The 23,962-nt window shown below is 44.5% G+C and overlaps 2 protein-coding genes across 2 annotated transcripts; both read left to right on the top strand.

The window, feature by feature from the left end:
• Positions 1–11,988: 11,988 nt before the first annotated feature.
• On the top strand, positions 11,989–16,060 carry LOC125550475 (phosphatidylinositol transfer protein PDR17). Its single transcript, XM_048713476.2, has 7 exons — positions 11,989–12,195; positions 12,272–12,420; positions 13,831–13,920; positions 14,682–14,858; positions 14,961–15,059; positions 15,141–15,386; positions 15,502–16,060. The coding sequence occupies exons 3-7, from the start codon at positions 13,858–13,860 to the stop codon at positions 15,793–15,795; spliced, it is 879 nt and encodes a 292-aa protein (XP_048569433.1). The 5' UTR covers positions 11,989–12,195; positions 12,272–12,420; positions 13,831–13,857; the 3' UTR covers positions 15,796–16,060.
• Positions 16,061–17,652: 1,592 nt separating this feature from the next.
• On the top strand, positions 17,653–23,897 carry LOC125550474 (phosphatidylinositol transfer protein PDR17). Its single transcript, XM_048713474.2, has 6 exons — positions 17,653–18,019; positions 21,525–21,614; positions 22,598–22,774; positions 22,856–22,954; positions 23,052–23,297; positions 23,456–23,897. Exons 2-6 carry the CDS (start codon positions 21,552–21,554, stop codon positions 23,747–23,749), a joined length of 879 nt encoding a protein of 292 aa, XP_048569431.2. The 5' UTR covers positions 17,653–18,019; positions 21,525–21,551; the 3' UTR covers positions 23,750–23,897.
• Positions 23,898–23,962: the final 65 nt, after the last annotated feature.

Here is a 23,962-nt window from a genome sequence, read left to right on the forward strand (position 1 = left end):
TGAACTCCCACTCAGATAGACATCCCTCTAGTGATCTAAGTGATTACATGATCCGAGTCAACTAGGCCGTGTCCGATCATCACGTGAGACGGACTAGTCAACATCGGTGAACATCTTCATGTTGATCGTATCTTCTATACGACTCATGCTCGACCTTTCGGTCTCTTGTGTTCCGAGGCCATGTCTGTACATGCTAGGCTCGTCAAGTTAACCTAAGTGTTTTGCATGTGTTCCGAGGCCATGTCTGTACATGCTAGGCTCGTCAACACCCGTTGTATTCGAACGTAAGAATCTATCACACCCGATCATCACGTGGTGCTTCGAAACGACGAACTTTCGCAACGGTGCACAGTTAGGGGGAACACTTTCTTGAAATTATTATGAGGGATCATCTTATTTACTACCGTCGTTCTAAGTAAACAAGATGCAAAAACATGATAAACATCATATGCAATCAAATAGTGACATGATATGGCCAATATCATATTGCTCCTTTTAATCTCCATCTTCGGGGCTCCATGATCATCATCGTCACCGGCATGACACCATGATCTCCATCATCATGATCTCCATCATCGTGTCTTCATGAAGTTGTCTCGCCAACTATTACTTCTACTTCTATGGCTACCGGTTAGCAATAAAGTAAAGTAATTACATGACGTTTATGTTGACACGCAGGTCATAAATAAATAAAGACAACTCCTATGGCTCCTGCCGGTTGTCATACTCATCGACATGAAAGTCGTGATTCCTATTACAAGAACATGATCAATCTCATACATCACATATATCATTCATCACATCCTTTTGGCCATATCACATCACATAGCATACCCCTGCAAAAACAAGTTAGACGTCCTCTAATTGTTGTTTGCATGTTTTACGTGGCTGCTATGGGTTTCTAGCAAGAACGTTTCTTACCTACGCAAAAACCACAACGTGATATGCCAATTGCTATTTACCCTTCATAAGGACCCTTTTCATCGAATCCGATCCGACTAAAGTGGGAGAGACAGACACCCGCTAGCCACCTTATGCAACTAGTGCATGTTAGTCGGTGGAACCGGTCTCACGTAAGCGTACGTGTAAGGTTGGTCCGGGCCGCTTCATCCCACAATGCCGCCGAATCAAGATTGGACTAGTAACGGTAAGCATATTGAACAAAATCAATGCCCACAACTACTTTGTGTTCTACTCGTGCATAGTAACTACGCATAGACCTAGCTCATGATGCCATTGTTGGGGAACGTAGCATAAATACAAAATTTTCCTACGTGTCACCAAGATCTATCTATGGAGTCATCTAGCAATGAGGGAGGAGTGGATCTACATACCCTTGTAGATCGCGCGCGGAAGCATTCAAGAGAACGGGGTTGATGGAGTCGTACTCGTCGTGATCCAAATCACCGATGATCCTAGCGCCGAACGGACGACACCTCCGCGTTCAACACACGTAGGGAGCAGCGACGTCTCCTCCTTCTTGATCCAGCAAGGGGGGAGGAGAGGTTGATGGATATCCAGCAGCACGACGGCGTGGTGGTGGAAGTAGCGGGATTCCAACAGGGCTTCGCCAAGCGCTGCGGGAGGAGGGAGATGTGTCATGGGAGGGAGAGGGAGGCGCCAGGGCTTAGATTGAGAGGCCCTCCTTCCCCCACTATATATATAGGGAGCCTAGGGGGGGGTGCCGGCCCTAGGAGATGCAATCTCCTAGGGGGGGGGGGGGGCGGCGGCCAAGGGAGGAATCCCTCCTCCCCAAGGCACCTAGGGGGTGCCTTCCCCTTTGAGGACTCTTCCTCTTTTTTTATCTCTTGGCGCATGGGCCTCTTGGGGCTGGTGCCCTTGGCCCATGTAGGCCAAGGCGCACTCCCTACAGCCCATGTGGCCCCCCGGGGCAGGTGGACCCCCTTGGTGGACCCCCGGACCCCTTTCGGCACTCCCGGTACAATACCGATAATGCGCGAAACTTTTCCGGCGACCAAAACAAGACTTCCCATATATAAATCTTTACCTCCGGACCATTCCGGAACTCCTCGTGACGTCCCAGATCTCATCTAGGACTCCGAACAACTTTCGGGTTACCGCATACTAATATCTCTATAACCCTAGCGTCACCGAACCTTAAGTGTGTAGACCCTACGGGTTCGGGAGACATGCAGACATGACCGAGATGACTCTCCGGTCAATAACCAACAGCGGGATCTGGATACCCATGTTGGCTCCCACATGTTCCACGATGATCTCATCGGATGAACCACGATGTCAAGGACTTAATCAATCCCGTATACAATTCCCTTTGTCTAGTGGTACGATACTTGGCCGAGATTCGATTGTCGGTATCCCGATACCTTGTTCAATCTCGTTACCGGCAAGTCTCTTTACTCGTTTCGTAACACATCATCCCGTGATCAACTCCTTGATCACATTGTGCACATTATGATGATGTCCTACTGAGTGGGCCCAGAGATACCTCTCCGTTTACACGGAGTGACAAATCCCAGTCTCGATTCGTGCCAACCCAACAGACACTTTCGGAGATACCAATAGTTTACCTTTATAGCCACCCAGTTACGTTGTGACGTTTGGCACACCCAAAGCACTCCTACGGTATCCGGGAGTTGCACAATCTCATGGTCTAAGGAAATGATACTTGACATTAGAAAAGCTTTAGCATACGAACTACATGATCTTGTGCTAGGCTTAGGATTGGGTCTTTGTCCATCACATCATTCTCCTAATGATGTGATCCCATTATCAATGACATCCAATGTCCATGGTCAGGAAACCGTAACCATCTATTGATCAACGAGCTAGTCAACTAGAGGCTTACTAGGGACATGGTGTTGTCTATGTATCCACACATGTATCTGAGTTTCCTATCAATACAATTCTAGCATGGATAATAAACGATTATCATGAACAAGGAAATATAATAATAACTAATTTATTATTGCCTCTAGGGCATATTTCCAACAGTCTCCCACTTGCACTAGAGTCAATAATTCAGTTCACATCGCTATGTGATTAACACTCAAGGTCACATCCCAATGTGACTAACACCCAAAGAGTTTACTAGAGTCAATAATCTAGTTCACATTACCATGTGATTAACACTCGATGAGTTCTAGGTTTGAACATGTTATGCTTGTGAGAGATGTTATAGTCAACGGGTCTGAATCTCTCAGATCCGTATGTACTTCGCAAATCTCTATGTCATCTTGTAGATGCAACTACTATGCTACATTTGGAGCTATTCCAAATAACTGTTCCACTATACGAATTCAGTTTACTACTCAGAATAATCTGGATTAGTGTTTTGCATCGGCGTAACCCTTTACGGCGAACTCTTTTACCACCTCCATAATCGAGAAAATTCCTTAGTCCACTAGTTACTAATGATAACTTTGACCGCTGTCTTGTGATCCATTCTTGGATCACTCTTGTACCCCTTGACTGACTCATGGCAAGGCACATTTCAGGTGCGGTACACAGCATAGCATACTGTAGGGCCTATGTCTTAAGCATAGGGGACGACCTTCGTCCTTTCTCTCTATTCTGTCGTGGTCGAGCTTTAAGTCTTAACTTCATACCTTACAACTCAGGCAAGAACTCCTTCTTTGACTGATCCATCTTGAACACCTTCAAGATCATGTCAAGGTATGTGCTCATTTGAAAGTACCATTAAGCGTTTTGATCTATCCTTATAGATCTTGATGCTCAATGTTCAAGTAGCTTAATCCAGGCTTTCCATTGAAAAACACTTTCCAAATAACCCTATATGCTTTCCAGAAATTCTACGTCATTTCTGATCAACAATATGTCAACAACATATATTCATCAGAAATTCTATAGTGCTCCCACTCACTTCTTTGCAAATACAAGTTTCTCATAAACTTTGTATACACCCAAAATCTTTGATCATCTCATCAAAGCATACATTCCAACTCCGAGATGCTTACTCCAGTCCTTAGAAGGATTGCTGGAGCTTTGCATACTTATTAGCATCTTTCAGGATTGACAAAACCTTCCGGTTGTATCACATACAACCTTTCTTCAAGAAAATCGTCGAGGAAACAATGTTTTGACATCCTATCTGCAAGATTTCATAAATAATGCAGTAATCGCTAATATAATTCCAACAGACTCTTAGCATAGCTACGAGTGAGAAAGTCTCACCGTAGTCAACTCCTTGAACTTGTCGGAAACTTCTTAACGACAAGTCGAGCTTTCTTAATGGTGACATTTACCATCATTGTCCGTCTTCCTTTTAAAATCCATATGTACCTAACAGCCTTACGACCATCAAGTAGTTCTCCCAAAGTCTACACTTTGTTTTCATATATGGATCCTCTCTCGGATCATATGGACTCGAGCCATTTTGGAATCCAGGCCCACCATCGCTTCTCCATAGCTCGTAGGTTCATTGTTGTCTAGCAACATGACTTCCAAGACAGGATTACGTACCACTCTGAAGTAGTACGCATCCTTGTCATCCCACGAGGTTTGGTAGTGACTTGATCTGAAGTTTCATGATCACTATCATAAGCTTCCACTTCAATTGGTGTAGGTGCCACAGGAACAACTTCCTGTTCCCTGCCACACACTAGTTGAAGAGACGGTTCAATAACCTCATCAAGTCTCCACCATCCTCCCACTCAATTCTTTCGAGAGAAACTTTTCCTCGAGAAAGGACCCGATTCCAGAAACAATCCCTTATTGCTTTCGAATCTGAGACATGAGGTATACCCAACTGTTTTGGGTGTCCTATGAAGATGCATTTATCCGCTTTGGGTTCGAGCTTATCAGCCTGAAACTTTTCCACATAAGCGTCACAGCCCCAAACTTTTAAGAAATGACAGCTTAGGTTTCCCTAAACCATAGTTCATACGGTGTCATCTCATCGGAATTACGTGGTGCCCCTTTTAAAGTGAATGTGGTTGTCTCTAATGCCTAACCCATAAACTATCGTGGTAATTCGATAAGAGACATCATGGTATGCATCATATCCAATAGGGTGCAGTTATGATGTTCGGACACACCATCACACTATGGTGTTCCAGGCTGTATTAGTTGTGAAACAATTTCCACAATGTCTTAATTCTGTGCCAAACTCGTAATTCAGATATTCATCTCTATGATCATATCATAGATATTTTATCCTCTTGTCACGACGATCTTTCAACTTCACCCTGAAATTACTTGAACCTTTCAATAATTCAGACTCGTGATTCATCAAGTAAATATACTCAACATCTACTCAAGTCATCTGTGAAGTAAGAACATAACGATATCCACTACATGCCTCAGCACTCATTGGATTGCACACATCAAAATGTATTACTTCCAACAAGTTGCTTTCTAGTTCCATTTTACTGAAAACGAGGCTTTCACTCATCTTGCCCATGTGGTACGATTTGCATGTCTCAAGTGATTCAAAATCAAGTGAGTCCAAACGGTCCATTTGCATGGAGTTTCTTCATGCATATACACCAATAGACATGGTTCGCATGTCTCAAACCTTTCAAAACAAGTGAGCCCAAAGATCCATCAACATGGAGCTTCTTCATGCGTTTTATACCGATATGACTTACGTGGCAGTGCCACAAGTAGGTGGTACTATCATTACTATCTTTTGGCATGAACATGTGTATCACTACGATCGAGATTCAATAAACCATTCATTTTAGGCATAAGACCATTGAAGGTATTATTCAAATAAACAGAGTAACCATTATTCTCCTTAAATGAATAACCGTATCGCGATAGACATAATCCAATCATGTCTATGCTCAACGCAAACACCAAATAACAATTATTTAAGTTTTAATACCAATCTCGATGGTAGAGGGAGCGTGTGATGCTTGATCATATCAACCTTGGAAACACTTCCAACACATATCGTCAGCTCACCTTTAGCTAGTCTCCGTTTATTCCGTAGCTTTTATTTCGAGTTACTAACACTTCGCAACCGAACCGGTATCTAATACCCTGGTGCTACTAGGAGTACTAGTAACGTACACATTAACATAATGTATATCCAATATACTTCTATCGACAGTCTTCTCATCTACCAAGTATCTAGGGTAATTCTGCTCCAGTGGCTGTTCCCCTTTATTACAGAAGCACTTAGTCTCGGGCTTGGGTTCAACTTTGGGTTTCTTCACTTGAGCAGCAACTGACTTGTCGTTTCATGAAGTATCCCTTTCTTGCCCTTGCCCTTCTTGAAACTAGTGGTTTCACCAACCATCAACAATTGATGCTCCTTCTTGATTTCTACTTTTGTGGTGTCAAACATCACGAATATCTCAAGGATCATCATATATGTCCCTGATATATTATAGTTCATCACGAAGCTCAAGCAGCTTGGTGGTAATGACTTCGGAGAACCATCACTATTTCATCTGGAAGATCAACTCCCACTCGATTCAAGCGATTGTTGTACTCAGACAATCTGAGCACAAGTTCAACAATTGAGCTTTTCTCCCTTAGTTTGCAGGCTAAGAAAATCGTCGGAGGTCTTATACCTCTTGACGTGGGCACGAGCCTGAAATCCCAATTTCATCCCTCGAAACATCTCATATGTTTCGCGACGTTTCAAAACGTCTTCGGTCCCTCAACTCTAAGCCGTTTAACTGAACTATCACGTAGTTATCAAAATGTGTATGTCAGATGTTCGCAACATCCATAGACAACGTTCGAGGTTCAGCACACTGAGCGGTGCATTAAGGACATAAGCCTTCTATGAAGCAATGAGGACAAACCTCAGTTTACGGACCTAGTCCGCATAATTACTACTATCAACTTTCAACTAAATTTTCTCTAGGAACATATCTAAACAGTAGAACTGAAGCGCGAGCTACGACATAATTTGCGAAGACCTTTTGACTATGTTCAGGATAATTAAGTTCATCTTGTGAACTCCCACTCAGATAGACATCCCTCTAGTCATCTAAGTGATTACATGATCCGAGTCAACTAGGCCGTGTCCGATCATCACGTGAGACGGACTAGTCAACATCGGTGAACATCTTCATGTTGATCGTATCTTCTATACGACTCATGCTCGACCTTTCGGTCTCTTGTGTTCCGAGGCCATGTCTGTACATGCTAGGCTCGTCAAGTTAACCTAAGTGTTTTGCATGTGTTCCGACGCCATGTCTGTACATGCTAGGCTCGTCAACACCCGTTGTATTCGAACGTAAGAATCTATCACACCCGATCATCACGTGGTGCTTCGAAACGACGAACTTTCGCAACGGTGCACAGTTAGGGGGAACACTTTCTTGAAATTATTATGAGGGATCATCTTATTTACTACCGTCGTTCTAAGTAAACAAGATGCAAAAACATGATAAACATCATATGCAATCAAATAGTGACATGATATGGCCAATATCATATTGCTCCTTTTGATCTCCGTCTTCGGGGCTCCATGATCATCATCGTCACCGGCATGACACCATGATCTCCATCATCATGATCTCCATCATCGTGTCTTCATGAAGTTGTCTCGCCAACTATTACTTCTACTTCTATGGCTACCGGTTAGCAATAAAGTAAAGTAATTACATGACGTTTATGTTGACACGCAGGTCATAAATAAATAAAGACAACTCCTATGGCTCCTGCCGGTTGTCATACTCATCGACATGCAAGTCGTGATTCCTATTACAAGAACATGATCAATCTCATACATCACATATATCATTCATCACATCCTTTTGGCCATATCACATCACATAGCATACCCCTGCAAAAACAAGTTAGACGTCCTCTAATTGTTGTTTGCATGTTTTACGTGGCTGCTATGGGTTTCTAGCAAGAACGTTTCTTACCTACGCAAAAACCACAACGTGATATGCCAATTGCTATTTACCCTTCATAAGGACCCTTTTCATCGAATCCGATCCGACTAAAGTGGGAGAGACAGACACCCGCTAGCCACCTTATGCAACTAGTGCATGTTAGTCGGTGGAACCGGTCTCACGTAAGCGTACGTGTAAGGTTGGTCCGGGCCGCTTCATCCCACAATGCCGCCGAATCAAGATTGGACTAGTAAGGTAAGCATATTGAACAAAATCAACGCCCACAACTACTTTGTGTTCTACTCGTGTATAGTAACTACGCATAGACCTAGCTCATGATGCCACTGTTGGGGAACGTAGCATAAATTCAAAATTTTCCTACGTGTCACCAAGATCTATCTATGGAGTCATCTAGCAACGAGGGAGGAGTGGATCTACATACCCTTGTAGATCGCGCGCGGAAGCGTTCAAGAGAACGGGGTTGATGGAGTCGTACTCGTCGTGATCCAAATCACCGATGATCCTAGCGCCGAACGGACGACACCTCCGCGTTCAACACACGTACGGAGCAGTGACGTCTCCTCCTTCTTGATCCGGCAAGGGGGGGAGGAGAGGTTGATGGAGATCCAGCAGCACGACGACGTGGTGGTGGAAGTAGCGGGATTCCAACAGGGCTTCGCCAAGCGCTGCGGAAGGAGGAAGATGTGTCATGGGAGGGAGAGGGAGGCGCCAGGGCTTAGATTGAGAGGCCCTCCTTCCCCCACTATATATATAGGGAGCCTAGGGGGGGGGGGCGCCGGCCCTAGGAGATGCAATCTCCTAGGGGGGGCGCCGGCCAAGGGAGGAATCCCTCCTCCCCAAGGCACCTAGGGGGTGCCTTCCCCTTTGAGGACTCTTCCTCTTTTTTTATCTCTTGGCGCATGGGCCTCTTGGGGCTGGTGCCCTTGTCCCATGTAGGCCAAGGCGCACCCCCTACAGCCCATGTGGCCCCCCGGGGCAGGTGGACCCCCTTGGTGGACCCCCGGACCCCTTTCGGCACTCCCGGTACAATACCGATAATGCGCGAAACTTTTCCGGCGACCAAAACAAGACTTCCCATATATAAATCTTTACCTCCGGACCATTCCGGAACTCCTCGTGACGTCCGGGATCTCATCTAGGACTCCGAACAACTTTCGGGTTACCACATACTAATATCTCTATAACCCTAGCGTCACCGAACCTTAAGTGTGTAGACCCTACGGGTTCGGGAGACATGCAGACATGACCGAGATGACTCTCCGGTCAATAACCAACAGCGGGATCTGGATACCCATGTTGGCTCCCACATGTTCCACGATGATCTCATCGGATGAACCACGATGTCAAGGACTTAATCAATCCCGTATACAATTCCCTTTGTCTAGCGGTACGATACTTGGCCGAGATTCGATTGTCGGTATCCCGATACCTTGTTCAATCTCGTTACCGGCAAGTCTCTTTACTCGTTTCGTAACACATCATCCCGTGATCAACTCCTTGATCACATTGTGCACATTATGATGATGTCCTACCGAGTGGGCCCAGAGATACCTCTCCGTTTACACGGAGTGACAAATCCCAGTCTCGATTCATGCCAACCCAACAGACACTTTAGGAGATACCTATAGTGTACCTTTATAGCCACCCAGTTACGTTGTGACGTTTGGCACACCCAAAGCACTCCTACGGTATCCGGGAGTTGCACAATCTCATGGTCTAAGGAAATGATACTTGACATTAGAAAAGCTTTAGCATACGAACTACATGATCTTGTGCTAGGCTTAGGATTGGGTCTTTGTCCATCACATCATTCTCCTAATGATGTGATCCCGTTATCAATGACATCCAATGTCCATGGTCAGGAAACCGTAACCATCTATTGATCAATTAGCTAGTCAACTAGAGGCTTACTAGGGACATGGTGTTGTCTATGTATCCACACATGTATCTGAGTTTCCTATCAATACAATTCTAGCATGGATAATAAACGATTATCATGAACAAGGAAATATAATAATAACTAATTTATTATTGCCTCTAGGGCATATTTCCAACACCAACAACGTCTACAAGAAAAAGGTTGTGTAGTAGACATCAGGGTGCAGCGGCGACGCTGCAACAATGGAGATCATCAATCGTCATCGTCGGAGGTGAGGTCGACGAAGATGGCATCCTGCGCGGTGGCTTCATGGCACCACGCGGCCATGTTGTCATTGAAATCGCGTGCCATCGTGAGTCCCTGCTCGTACAAGACGGCGTCGAGTTCCTCGTCCCGGCGGCGGCGCTGTGGCTGCCTCAATGGCATCCGCATCGGAAGGGGGGGAGTTCCTCCGGCACGACGACGTCGGCACCCCGCCGCTCCGCCTCCGGCTCCCTCTTCACCGCGCGGAGTGGCAGGAGCTCCTCTGGCTCCCTCTTCATCGGCGAGAGAAGAATACGCGAGCTAGCCGACGCGGTGGGAGCTCCTCCGGCTCCCTCTTCATCGTCGGGAGCATAATACGCGAGCTAGCCGATGCGGCGGAGCTGCCCGCGCCATAGAAGAGCCAAGCCTGCCGCCGGTCATACTCCTCCATCTCCCTGCTTCGTGTGCTGCCGGGTGGAGCGCTTCCTCGCTGCATCGGCGGCGACGCAGCGCTTCCGCTCGGGGTCCTCACCACTTCTGGCGCCGCGGCCGGAGCTCCACATCCCGCGCCACATGGTGGTGGGTCTGTCGGCGGTAGCGGGGTGGGGTGACGGATTTGGGTTGCTCGTTTGATATTTTTTCAGCGGAACTCGTAATAAGGTATTTTAGAATATTTAATGAAGTATATTAAGAATGATAAAGAGGTATAATCAACGCGTATACAAGGTATATTGAAGATGGCAGTACATACTCCTAGGAGTACATAAAGTTAGTCCTAAAAATGTTGAACGAGCATTTGAAAAATGTTGAATAAGTATTAAGAATATTTAACAAGTATTTGAAAAAATGTTGAATGAGTATTAAGAAATGTTGAATGAGTATTTGAAAAATGTTGACGAGTATTTTAAGAAATGTTGATCATGTATATATAAGTGTTGAACAAGTATTTAAAAAATGTTGAACGAGTATTTGAAGAAATGTTAATCATGTATATAAAAATGTTGAACAAGTATTGAAAAATATTGAACAAGTATCTGAGAAATGTTGAACGAGTATTTGAGAAATGTTGATCATGTATATAAAAATTGTTGAACAAGTATCTAAAAAATATTGAACAAGTAGTTAGAAAAATATTGATCATGTATAAAAGAATGCAGAATGAAAAAAAATAAAAAAAATGGAGAAGAAAAAATAAATAAAAGCAAAGAAAACGAAAAAGAAAGAAAAAACGGAGAAAACCGGCTCCGATCGCCTCCAGTAGGTTGCGGTCCTACTACTAAACAGTAATTGGAAGCGATCACAGTATTTAGCAGCGCCGGTGTTGCCCCTGTGACTAGGGTTCAATACTTGGGGTGCGCTTCTTTTCTTCCCCATATTTTCAATCTCAGCGCGCTAAATGAGCTGTCTCGACACTGCTTTCTTTTCTATTTCTCGCCTTACGCGAGCCAACAGCAGGCCCCACGCACCTGGTCGGCACCGGCTCTATGTACAAACGAGATACGGAGGGGAGCTACACGATGACGAGTGCAGGAAGGGATAAGGCAAGGATGAGACAAAGTGTGTGGAAGAGACCAGAGGATAAGCCAAAGATGAAGAGCGGCACATCGGGCCCACAGGGGCACATGCCATGTGTATGAGGCCGTGGAACTCTCCACAACATGAGCCAAGTTGCACTCGAGAGCGTGCAACATGACCCATGCCGCAAACCGGTTGGATCAAGAATCGCTCTGTGTGCATGCGTTGAATCAATTTCGGATCCGACAACCCGGTAAGTCGACCGTCGAGTCGCGCGGACAGTTATCAGTCGGGTGAATGCCAGCGTTTTCCATCTCATCTCATAAATGCAGTGAAGATGATGCGGTTGATTGTCCACCGCAAACTTCGAAAGGTGATCGATCGGTCTCTTTTGTGCAATGTACAATCTCGCTCGTTCAAAGAGTGACAGTACCGAACGTCCCCGGCGCTGTCCGCAGTCGTGTACCACGCCCCGTCGGTTTCACGGCAGCTCCCGTTGAAAGAGTTACCCTTGGCCTGCAAATCGCACCCGTCGTTCGGTTCACCGCGACCGGACCAGCAGAACCCAAACAAACGGGTCCGCTACACCGGCGACGCAGCAATAACCCGCTCCCGGCGAGGCCAACCACAAAATTGACCCTGCCTCCAATGGCGTGCGCGTGCGCGTGCTCCCCCGAACCCCCGCTCATCGCAAGCGCGTGATTCATTCCGCGCAACCTCCACTCCACGGCGTTGGTGCGGTGTTGCCTCCCCAGTCAGTCCGCCTCTCCGCCCTTTGTCTCTCTCGTGTTGTTTATTGTTGCGCCCCTAGACGGCAGGAGGAGGAGGAGGAGAGCGCCGTCCAACTCCCAGCCAGCGCCGGCCAGCTCCTTCCTCGCCGCCGTTCCGTGGGTGATTCCCGGAGCCTGAGTTGCCGAGGTGCAGGTCCGGTTCGTCTTCTCCCCGGGGCTTCTTCTCCTGGTACGGGGAACTTTTCTCCTTATTTCTTGATTCCTTTTCCATTTCTTGTTCTTGTTACCTGCCTGCCTGGAAAATTATTCAGTTGATTCTTCCCCGTTCATGTTCTGATGATATTGAGCCACTCCTGCTCGCTACGTTCCCCTGCCGATTGGTAAATCCTGTGCTTGTGTCTGAAAAACTCTGAAACCATCCACCTGAAATCCATCAGGCTCTGTTCATCTGAAAACCCCTGCTATTTTACTGTATACTGTAACTCTGCAGGCATTAGTTAATTGTTAGGGCGGCATCTTTTTAGAAGGAAATAAACATGCTAGCATCAGCAGTACAGATTTAGGAACTCATAAATCTTGATGCTTCTTTGCTGAAGATTTATGAACCAACACAGAGTTATGTACTAGTAGATGGTAAAAGTAACATGTGGAAACCTTCATCTCTCCACAACCTTCTGCATTAGAAGTCAAAAGTTGGGGTGACAATTAACAAGTCAGAGTTGCATCAGGGCTGCTATTAAGGCCGCCCTAACAATTAACTAGTACCAATAAAGGCCGCCCCTCTATCTCTTCTTGTCAGCTACTGATAGTAGAAAACAGGGATTCCTCCACGCACCGCGGACCGTGGTGCGATCCACTCACGGTGGCAGCATGTGAAACCTCACGCACGTTTTCCTGCCACGTGATTAGAAAACAGATGTTTTTAGGCCCATCTGATCTGGTGCCGGCCTAGAACAATGCAACTTTTTCTAGAGGTCTTGGACTTGTTCATGGATGGAGTACGGTCACTTGTCGTTGCCTGTTGTAGTCTGCTGGGACAGTTGATCACGACGTGAGCTTTGTAGGCTTACCACATTTTCTGACCCTCTTAATTGATGTGTGACGGAAAATAAGGGGAAGATGCACCCATACTTTTTCTGCGACGGAGACAGTAGTTAGAGCAAGTGCGCTTATTTATGCTTGCTGAAATGGATCCAAATGCTTGTGGTCTATGGTTCATTTAGACTTACCAGGATGGTAAGACCTTATAGTGTGGTAATTTTTGCATTGGCACACAAAAGAGCTTACTTATGCTGTTCATTCTACAGCATTATGTAGTAGTAGAACACTAGAAATATAATTACATTATTATGGTCATTTTTGTCCAGCTTGAAACATCATGGTCTTTTTTGTCCAAATTTAATTGCCATTTTTAGTGTTATCTGCGAACTGTTGTAATAGGAAGAAAAACAGAGATAATATCAATAATCTCACTACATGATCTCTTGACTCATGCCAACTTGGTCAGATTTGAAGCCACTTCCTCTCAAAAGTAATGACGAACTTATGTTTGAAATTTAGTCAAATAGAAAGTACAACTGCATTCAATTATCTACTCATCTAATATGTATGTTAATTTGTCGTCATTTCACACTTGAAGGTTGAACCTCAGTAAGTTGAAGACAACATGTTTCGTAGGAAGCACACTTCTCATTTCAATTCAGATGATGCTGAGCAGCGACAAGCAAAGGTACTAATTGAAAGTCAGGTTTTGGTTATGCTGTAGAACTATTACCATGTAAAGTACATGTTCTAGGTACTAATATATACAATGATGGTGGATTCATTAGTTTCTTTCCAAGGTTTTTATCAAGCTTCCATCTTATGTGAATATCTAAACAAGTTTTTTTCTTTCCGGAAAGGATATCTAAACAAGTTAACATGGGCAAAACTTTGAACCTGAATATAGCATAGTAGCCCGAATGGTTCTGGCTTAATAAATGAAGAACAAAGGCAGATATATGTAAGTTATCACCTATATATTATTTATTTGATCCGAGACAAATAGTTTGACATACTCCCTCACAAAGGATTGTCATGTCTTATGTTGCGACGGGAATGATACTGTGACAATATGTCTCTTTGCATATTTTTTTGTGGTAGTTCAGATCTTACGTAGACTACTGAATGATATTCTGTTTTGCATAAAAGCCCGTAATGTAGCATTTTTACTCTTTAAGAGTGTGAAATGTACACAAGCTTTTTTACATGCGCTTCTTTTGATACAAATGTATGTTGTAACTGATTCAACATAGCCCCCTTCCGTATCGAGACTGTAGAAGCTCTATTATGAATCCTTTAGATGTTTCCAGTTCAGTGGAAGCCCGTAAGCAATATCGATGCATACTAGTTCTTGTCAAAGAGAAAACTACCTTGGTATCTTCATCTTGGTTAAACATATATACTACTGTTTTTTCGTCCATTTCTCATGAAACAATCTTCCGTGAGCAGATCAACGAACTGAGAGCTGCACTTGGGCCTGCGTCTGCCCGTGGCGACAAGTACTGCAGTGAAGCATGCTTGGCTAGGTATCTCGAAGCCCGCAACTGGAATGTTGACAAGTCTAGGAAAATGTTGGAAGAAAGTCTCAAGTGGAGGGCAGCTAGCAAGCCTGAGGATATTCGCTGGGTAAATATGCATTTTCCTTCCTTGAAATGCTCAAGTGATTTCATTCCAAAAACTTGACCAAGTAACCAAGCATTCTTTTGATTGTTTTCATTTTCATTTCAGCCTGATGTTTCTGTGGAAGCAGAAACAGGTAAAATGTACAGGGCAACTTTCACAGATAGAGAGGGGAGAACTGTCGTTATTATGAGACCTGCAAAGCAGGTAAGCACTTGCTGTTTTTTGTGGGCCTATGGCTTCCTTAACCTCGAATTCACCTGCATAATATTTTTTAAACAATTTCAGAATACATCGTCTCATGAAGGGCAGCTTCGGTATCTTATATATACCTTGGAGAATGCAGTTCTCAGCCTGCCTCAGGGTCTAGACAAAATGGTGTGGTTGATAGACTTCACAGGATGGACGCTGGCCAATGCAACCCCCATAAAGACTGCCAGAGACAGTGCAAATATCCTGCAAAACCATTACCCTGAGAGGCTTTCAGTTGCGTTTTTGTTCAACCCCCCAAAAGTATTTGAGGCTTTCTTTAAGGTGTTGCCTCTGAACACCATCCTTTCATTACCCTGATTCTGTTCAGAAAGATTTTCGAAAAGAGCTATATTCTGTGTTTATGATGTTCCAACTGAAATGTTTCAAATGGTTTCAGGTTATAAAAGTATTCCTTGACCCGAAATCAATCCAGAAAGTCAACTTTGTTTACAAGGACAACGAGGAAAGTATGAAGACCATGTACAAGCACATTGATCCAGAAGTCCTTCCGGTGGAGTTTGGAGGGAAGAACATTGTGGTGTACAACCATGAGGATTACTCTAAGTTGATGACAAAGGATGACACCAAAACAACAAGCTTTTGGGCAGCAGATGGTAGCCATGCCGTAAACGGGGGCTCGGTGCCTCAGGTCATACCGCAGTCGTCACCGATTGTTGCTAAAGCAAGTTGAGGAACATCGGCGAGCCATCTCACCTGTTATTGCAAAAGTAAGTTGAGGAGCTTCAGCGAGCCAATGTGACGGTTCACAGCTCTAAAAGAGGAATATATATATCGATACGTTGAGGATGCTTGGATAAATAAATGTAACTGCAATATCTTGCATGTGATGTTACAAAAATAGTTATTACTAGTATATCCCCAAACAAGTGATCTCACAACAGTTCCATATTCCGTTGGCCAATAATTTGAAACACTAAAGAATAATTCACTTATTATTTACCCGTCTTCCATCTGTATTTTATTATACACTTAAATTTGTAATATGCAGCTGCCATTTCAGGAATATTAATCGAATTTGTTTTTACCATTTCCCCAAGTTACTCCATATATACCCTCCGCAAAAAAACTCCATATATATGAAAAGATGATGGTCATAGAGAAACCTCATGTCTATGATCTCTTTTTAATATTCATATGTAACTGCTTTTCTCTCTGGTTGCAAACTCGCAATCAATTCATAATCAATCTCGTGATCTTGTCGGAGTGGTTAGGGTTGTGAGGCAAAGTTTGCGGAGACAATGGTCGAGCCAAGAGAGGGGACATCCATGAAGTGTTCAAGGACAGGAGTGGGTGTCAAGGTTTTGGATGTTCATTGGTGTCTCCTAGACTTAAAATTTATGTTTATCTAGTCGTTGATGATGTACACCAGGTCGGTGAGAGCTATTTTACGACAGAGTTCGCGGAACAATAGAATTAGACAACCGGTCTTTCAGATGGAGTGTAATAAGGCGTAATAAGGCGGCAGGGCCGGATGGTTGTCCTATGGAGTTTCAGTGGTCCTTTTGGAAAGGTGATTGAAGGTGACCTTAGTGCACATTTTGCGGATTTTCACAAGATTGTGCTTTCTTTTTACAACTTGGATTTTGGGTTTATCACACTACTCCCAAAGTGTCTGGAGGCAATCAAAGTTCAAAAACTCTAACGTAATTGGAGCTAACGAAGTTCATATGCTGTATTGTTGTACACTCCCGTCCTTGTTTTTTTTTTCCAGAAAACTTTCAATCTATCCATCCTCGATCACGGTAGTACAATGAACACCATAAATAATAAAAATCACATCCAAATTCATAGACCACCTACCGACGACTACAAGGACTAAAGCAAGCCGAAGGTGCTCCGCTATCATCGCCCCTCCATCACCGGGGTTGGGCACAACTTGTTGTAGTAGACAGTTGAGAAGTCGTCATGCTAAGGCCCCATAGGACTAGCGCACCAGAACAACAACCGCCGTCGATGAAGAATAACGTAGATCGAAAGGATCTTGTTTGTTGGTGTGCATATATTTTTAGCTCTTCGATTTGATCAACAAAATATAAATTATGCGACAAACAAAGATAAATTTTAATTTTTGTTCAAATATGAATTCAATGAAACGCATTTTTGATACAAACAGACGCACATCCTACAAGACAGTGTAGGGACCATAGCAAGTACTACCTCAGTCCTGGTTTATTGGTCTCGTTCGCACATTATACTAAATTTCGACCTTAGATTTAACTAACAAAACGTTAATGCATGTAACCGAAAATAATGCCACTGAAAACTATGTTCAAATACGAATCAAATGATATAATTTTTGATGACATGCATTATTATTTTTTTACTTAAATCTATGGTCAAAGTTTGGCACAAACAATACGGAGTTAGTACCGTATCGTGGACTGCCGACCTTCCCCTGTGCCGAAAGAGACGATATTTTGGGGGTCCCCGTGCCGTTCACATGCATGCAGTACGGGCCCCGTCACACATCTGGTGGGATGCGATGTCCACTACGAAAGTCTTGCCACCGGACCCGATCCCACACGTCAGAATGCAAAGCACTTTGGCGCAAGTCATTAACCGCTCCGCAAAGCTCTTCATCGTCCACAAGCTGACCCCTTAATGGCCGGCTCCTCCAAATCCCTCCCCATCGCAACATCAACAGCAGTGGCGTGAGATTCCACAGATTCATTCCACGCCGTCGTTTCGGTGTCGCTTCCTTCCCCGGCCCAGCTCCTCCCTCTGTCCCTCCGAGAGGTCAGGACTCAGCTGGAGGAGAAAAGTCCAGCCCAACTCTATCGACATCTCTCCTTTTAACGCCAGTCCAGGTCTCGCCGCCATTGCGCCAGGGACTCTCGGAACCCCGGTTCTTGGTCATCGTTCGTCTCCCGGGGCTCCCGTCGAGGTCGATCCTGGTACGCATGGAGATTTTTTCTTGATTCAGTTTTCATTTATTGTTCTTGTTTGTCCTGCTGGATTGACAACTGCTGTGGTGGATTCTTGCCCAATCATGTTCTGATTATGTATTCAATTACTCGTGCTCGGGTTATATTCCCTGCCCTTGGTGATTCATGATCTTGCGCTTGTCTCTGTGAAACCATTCATCAGGAATCTGTCATTCTCTGTTCCATGTAACTGTGACTCTGCGTGTATGAAACTATGAACATCAGAACATGTTCATCTTTTAGTGGGGAAAGCTTTAAGTATTCAGAAATCTTCAGCCTATTTTCTTATGAGCCCACCCGTCTTCTTCTTTCTGATTCATGCTGCCTTAGGAGATCCGGGATTTCTGCGCATCGAAATGATAAAAAGTAACGTGTTGAACCTTCAGCTTCCACGAACTTTCCCCTTAAAGGTCAAAGTCGGGCAATAATACTTACCACTTACGTGCATTTCCCGGCCACGTGATTTGAAAAAACGGATGTTGCGATCCGACCTGGTGCCATGTTACAACTACCATAGGTTTACTTGGCCTTTGTTAGCACTGCTTGACAGATACCACGATTGTTTCTAGAGGAGATCGACAGCAGATTCTCCCTAGGGGTTGTGCTTTTCCATTCAGCGAAATTGCTTGTGTTTTCGGTGTCATAGTGTGGTACAGTAGTGATTAGGACGACGTCAACAGGCTTGACATTTGGCTGCTGTACGTGCCGAAATGATACATGCATGATAGCAAAATAAGGGAAAGAGGCACCCATCGTTTTGCGCTGATAGAGACAATTTATAAATCAATGTCTTGCTTATTTATGCAAAAAATGTTTGTGGTCTACAATCCCTTCGGACTTGACAATATGGTAAGATTCATTGTATGGTAGTCTGAAGTATGAATATTGACACACAAAGTATACTATGCATTAATAGGCTAGAAATCTAAACACTCGCTCCGTTTCAAATTACGAAAAAGGGTTTCCCCCCGTTTTGTATACAAAGCAACCAACCGGGACAACCAACGATAGGTGCTGGGGCGGAAGCAGCACAGACACGCCCAAAAGGAATGAAAGAGAAAATACAAGAGAAACAAATGCCGACAACGGCGGATCGACAAAAAACGAAGAAGCCTCGTGGCCGCTGCATCCACCGGAGATCGCCCACCAAGCTTCGAGCCTCCGAAGCACCTCCAATAAGAAGGGACGCGACGATGACGACGCTGCTGCCAAGGGTTTCCCCGGTATGCGGTGAGGAGAGAGGAAGGATAGCCCCGACGCCCTCCAGGAAGGTCCGGCGGCACCCTCATGCGCCACCGTGTCGGTGTCGGCCAAGCCAACAGGGATTTCTCCCGATCCCAACCTTCACCTCAGGCACTCCGGAGCTCACCACCAAATTGACCACCACCCTGCACCAACCCGGCCATGAAGCTACCCACGCTGTCTCACCACGGCACCGTGAAGCATGGCCTGCACAATGAAGAAGAGGAGCCGGGACTAGGGCAGCAACACCGTCGGCACGCAGGAGGGCCCCATCTCCACCGTCAATGACGGTAGCTGACCGGACGCAATAACGGGAACATACCAGGCCTGTGGCCGCACAGGCCCGGCAAGGATCTCTGAGGCCCGTAAAGTTCCCGCCTTCGCGCCGCAGCCGGCACGCTGTCGGCGGCGCCGCCCCTGTCCAAGCCGCTCCCCTGCCTCCCCGCACAGAGAGCCGCCAAGTGGAAGCACCACCTCCACGCGCACCGCCAGCCACCACCACCAGGTCGCCGGACCGCCACCAACCGAGCCGCACCACCACGCACGCCCGCGACGGAGAGGAACCAACTCAGCCGCCGGGAGCCTGAGGCCAGACCCCAGCCGCCGCCCACGCCGCCTGCCGGACGGATCCAGGCGCCACGGCGAGGCGCGCTCCACCGCGCAGCCGGCCACGCAGCGCCACGCCCGCCAGGAGGCCGCACGCCGCCATGCTGCGCCGCCACGTGCCCACACCCGAAAAAGCACCCCGCGCCACCCCGTCGCGCCGGAGGAAGAACAAGCCCGCCGGCGCCGGCGTTGGTCGCCCCCCCTGGCGGCGGCGAGGGAGGAGGGAGGAGGGGAAGCTCGCGGCGGGAGGATCTGGGAGCCCTCCCCGGCCGCCTCGCGGGTGGCGGCGCGGGAGGGTAGGGTTTCGCGAGAGCGGGGGATGCGTGGATTGGAGAACTCAAGACAATCTCTTTATATGGCCCGTTTCAGATTATATGAAGTTATAGCTTTGTTCGGAGTCAAGTTTGTAGAAAAATGTGTTAATATATTTCACTAAGTTCATACAAAAATGGGCTAGTATCCACAATGTTAAATATATATCGTCAGGAAATATATTTTATGATGAATCTAAAGAAAATAATTTGGTGTTACAGATGTTGATCAAACTCAAATGATTTGAAATGGATAGGGTATATTGTTATCACCTTTCGTCCAACTTCAATTGCCGTATTGTGCGTTACAGGAGATCGACAGCAGATCTTTCTAGGGTTCATTGAGTGAACTGCTGGTGTTTCGCGATTCATAGTCTGGTACAGTGACTAGGACAACGTCAATAGGCTTGACATTTGGCTGGTGTACGTACTGAACTGGTACATGATAGTGTCAACTAGGGGAAGTAGGCAACCATCGCCTTGCACTGATAGAGACAATTTGAAGTTAATGCTCTTATTGATTTATGTGGAAATGGATTCAAATATTTGTGGTCTATAATTTAGTCAGAGTTTGCAGTAATGGTAGGTAGGATTCATTGTTTGGTAATCTTCAGACATATACACTTTGGAGTATGAATATTTATGCACTTCGTTTCAAACTATTTGAAGTTCTAGCTATGTCGCAAGTCAAACTTCTCCATATTTGACCAAGCTTGTAGAAAAAATTACCCAGAAACTATAACATCAAATATTTATAGTGTGAAAATATATTTTTTGATGATTGTATCAAAATTAGTTTGGTGTTGTAGATGTCAATATATTTCTTCTAGGCTTGGTCAAACTTAAAGAAGTTTGAATCAGCGCTGCCAGCAACGAGAGAAGTTTGAATTATTATCACCTTGTGAGCAACTGTAATTGCCATTTTATAGTGCTGTGGTTGAAGTTTTTACAATACCAAAACAAAAGTAAGATAACATCAAGCATCTCTCGTTGGATTTGCGACCAACTTTCAGAGTCTTGATATTTTTCATCCAGTCTAGCTTTATGTTTCTCTCAAAAGCCACTATAAACTTATTTGGAAGTCTGGTCAAACAAGAAATTATATTTTTCATACATATGCATTCGTATCAATTGTGCAGAATCAGGCATGTATATTAATTGACCATCATTTCAAATTCTGTTATTCTTTAATAGATGTTTGATAGTTCTTGCACGTACTATTTAAAATGTAACTGCACTCAAACATTTGAAGTGGGTTTGCACAAGGGTTGGCCACTGTCACCTAATTTTGTTCCAAATATATTTTCTGTTTAAAGGTTGAGCATCATTGATTTAAAGGGAACATGTTTCGGAAAAAGCAAGCTTCTCATTTCGATTCAGATGATGCTGAACAGAGACAAGCAAAGGTATTTTTGAAAATTATCATATTCTGGTTACCTTGTGGAACTATTAGCATGCAGATTTTATGGCTTCTAGTAAATAAATTACAATGTTGACCCCCATCCTAACAAGAAAAAGAAAAGGTAAAAAAAATCGTGGTGGCTGCATTAATTTGTCTATCTCCGGCTTCAACCTTAGTTGCATTTGTAATAAAATGAAAATGGTCAAACTGTAATATAGCCAAGTAGAATCCTGAAAGATCATGTCATGGTAAATCAAGAAGAAAGGGACACCATGTCAATTTATCTCCTACATACATACTATATTTATTGTGACCCAAACAGCTTATTCTCGGTCCTTGTGTTATGAGTTAATTTTGCTGTCATTACATCTTCACCTTTCATGGAATATTTGTTTCTCCATGATAACGATTCTCGGTTTTATGCACAGACAACTCCACGATTACAAAGTTATGTGGAGTTTGTGTATCTTGTTCTGCTTAAAGAAATATAAACGCATCAATCCAGCTGTATAATGTACTTCAGATACTTCCTCGCAAGGATGATCACATCTCACCCTCTGATGATAATGACCATTTGAAAAAATGTGTCTTACTAAGCATAGTCTTTTGTCAGCAATTCAGAGTTCACGTAGTCTACTAGTTCAATTTTTTTTTGCACAAAATCCTACAATGTAGAATTTTAGGAGTTCGAAATGTCTGACCATGCATTCTTTCATCTAGCTGTACATACACCTGTATGTTGCAGCAGAATCACCATAATCCCCTTTTGAACCAGAGCCTGCAGAGTCATTTTCATCTTTCCACTTACTGGAAGCTCGTAAGGGGCCTACGGTGATAAAAAAAAAATACTAGTTCAAGGAACTTGTGTTCATTGTTATCTGTATAAAGCATACAGGGTTTACACGTATTTATTATTCTAATCTGTTAATTCAAAGATGTCTACTATTTTCTCGTCAATTCTCTCATGTAACAATCTCCTGGGAACAGATCAAGGAACTAAGAGCTGCTCTTGGGTCTTTATCTAGCCGTGGAGAAAAATATTGCGATGAAGCATGCTTGATAAGATATCTCGACGCCCGCAACTGGAATGTTGACAAGTCTAGAAAAATGCTGAAAGAAAGTCTCAAGTGGAGGGCAACTAAGAGACCTGAGGATATTCGCTGGGTAGTTTTTCTTTTTCACTTTCCTTGTTTCTATTCATCAAGTTGCTAAACTCTCCGTTAATTGTCTTATTCCTCATTTCAGCCGGATGTTTCCGTTGAAGCAGAAACAGGTAAAATGTACAGGGCAACTTTCACAGATAGAGAGGGCAGAACTGTGGTTGTAATGAGACCCGCAAAGCAGGTAAGAAGTCAACATGTTCCTAGCTTCAGAACTGTCACCCTCTAGCTTGCTTGTCCTAGCTAGAACTCACATGTATAACATTTTTACACAATTTCAGAATACATTGTCTCACGAAGGGCAGTTGCAATATCTTGTATATACCTTGGAGAATGCAGTCCTCAGCCTGCCTGAAGGTCATGACAAAATGGTGTGGCTGATAGACTTCACAGGATGGACACTGGCCCATGCGACCCCCTTCAAGACTGCCAGAGACTGTATGAATGTCCTGCAAAACCATTACCCGGAGAGGCTTTCAATTGCGTTTCTGTTCAATCCGCCCAAAGTATTTGAGGCTTCTTTCAAGGTGTAGGCTTTTTTCGGAAGTTACTGCTTCATAAACGTAGTCTTGCATGCCTCATTTTTATCAGGAAGCACTTTCATTTATTTCTTAAGAACAGCTATTGACCGATACAAAAAGGTACCATACTTATTTTCCAACTTGAATGTTTCAAATGCTTTCAGGTTCTCAAAGTACTGGTTGACCCGAAATCAGCCCAGAAGCTGAACTTTGTGTACAAGGAGAACGAAGAGAGCATGAAGACAATGTACAACCACATTGATCCAGAAGTCCTTCCTGCGGAGTTTGGAGGGAAGAACAATGCCGTGTACAACCATGAAGATTACTCCAAGTTGATGACAAAGGATGACATCAAAACGGCAAGCTTTTGGGCAGCAGATGTTAACCATGTCATCAACGTGGACTCGGTTCCTGAGGTTAAGCCGCAGCCGTCACTAATTGTTGCTAAAGCGAGTTGAGGAGCATCGGCCAGCCATCTTATCTGTTATTGCAAAAGTTGGTTGAGGAGCTTCAGTAAGCCGTTGCCACGGTTCTCGGTACGGCTCTGAAAGAGGAATGTATAGATATGTTGAGGATGCTTGGATAAACAAATGTAACTGCAGAATATCTCGCTTGTGATGTTACAAAAATAGTTACTACTAGTCTATCCCCAAATAAGTGATCTCACAACA

This window comes from Triticum urartu, chromosome 4A (genome assembly GCF_056163025.1).
Source record: "Triticum urartu cultivar PI428250 chromosome 4A, HENAU_Tu73, whole genome shotgun sequence".
NCBI lineage: Eukaryota > Viridiplantae > Streptophyta > Magnoliopsida > Poales > Poaceae > Triticum > Triticum urartu.

Coding starts and splice junctions, on each gene's coding strand:
- LOC125550475 (XM_048713476.2), top strand. CDS start 13,858: ATGTTTCGTAGGAAGCACACTTCTCATTTCAATTCAGATGATGCTGAG. Junction 15,060..15,140: donor TTATGAGACCTGCAAAGCAG/GTAAGCACTTGC, acceptor AAACAATTTCAG/AATACATCGTCTCATGAAGG. Junction 15,387..15,501: donor TATTTGAGGCTTTCTTTAAG/GTGTTGCCTCTG, acceptor AAATGGTTTCAG/GTTATAAAAGTATTCCTTGA.
- LOC125550474 (XM_048713474.2), top strand. CDS start 21,552: ATGTTTCGGAAAAAGCAAGCTTCTCATTTCGATTCAGATGATGCTGAA. Junction 22,775..22,855: donor GACCTGAGGATATTCGCTGG/GTAGTTTTTCTT, acceptor TCCTCATTTCAG/CCGGATGTTTCCGTTGAAGC. Junction 22,955..23,051: donor TAATGAGACCCGCAAAGCAG/GTAAGAAGTCAA, acceptor ACACAATTTCAG/AATACATTGTCTCACGAAGG.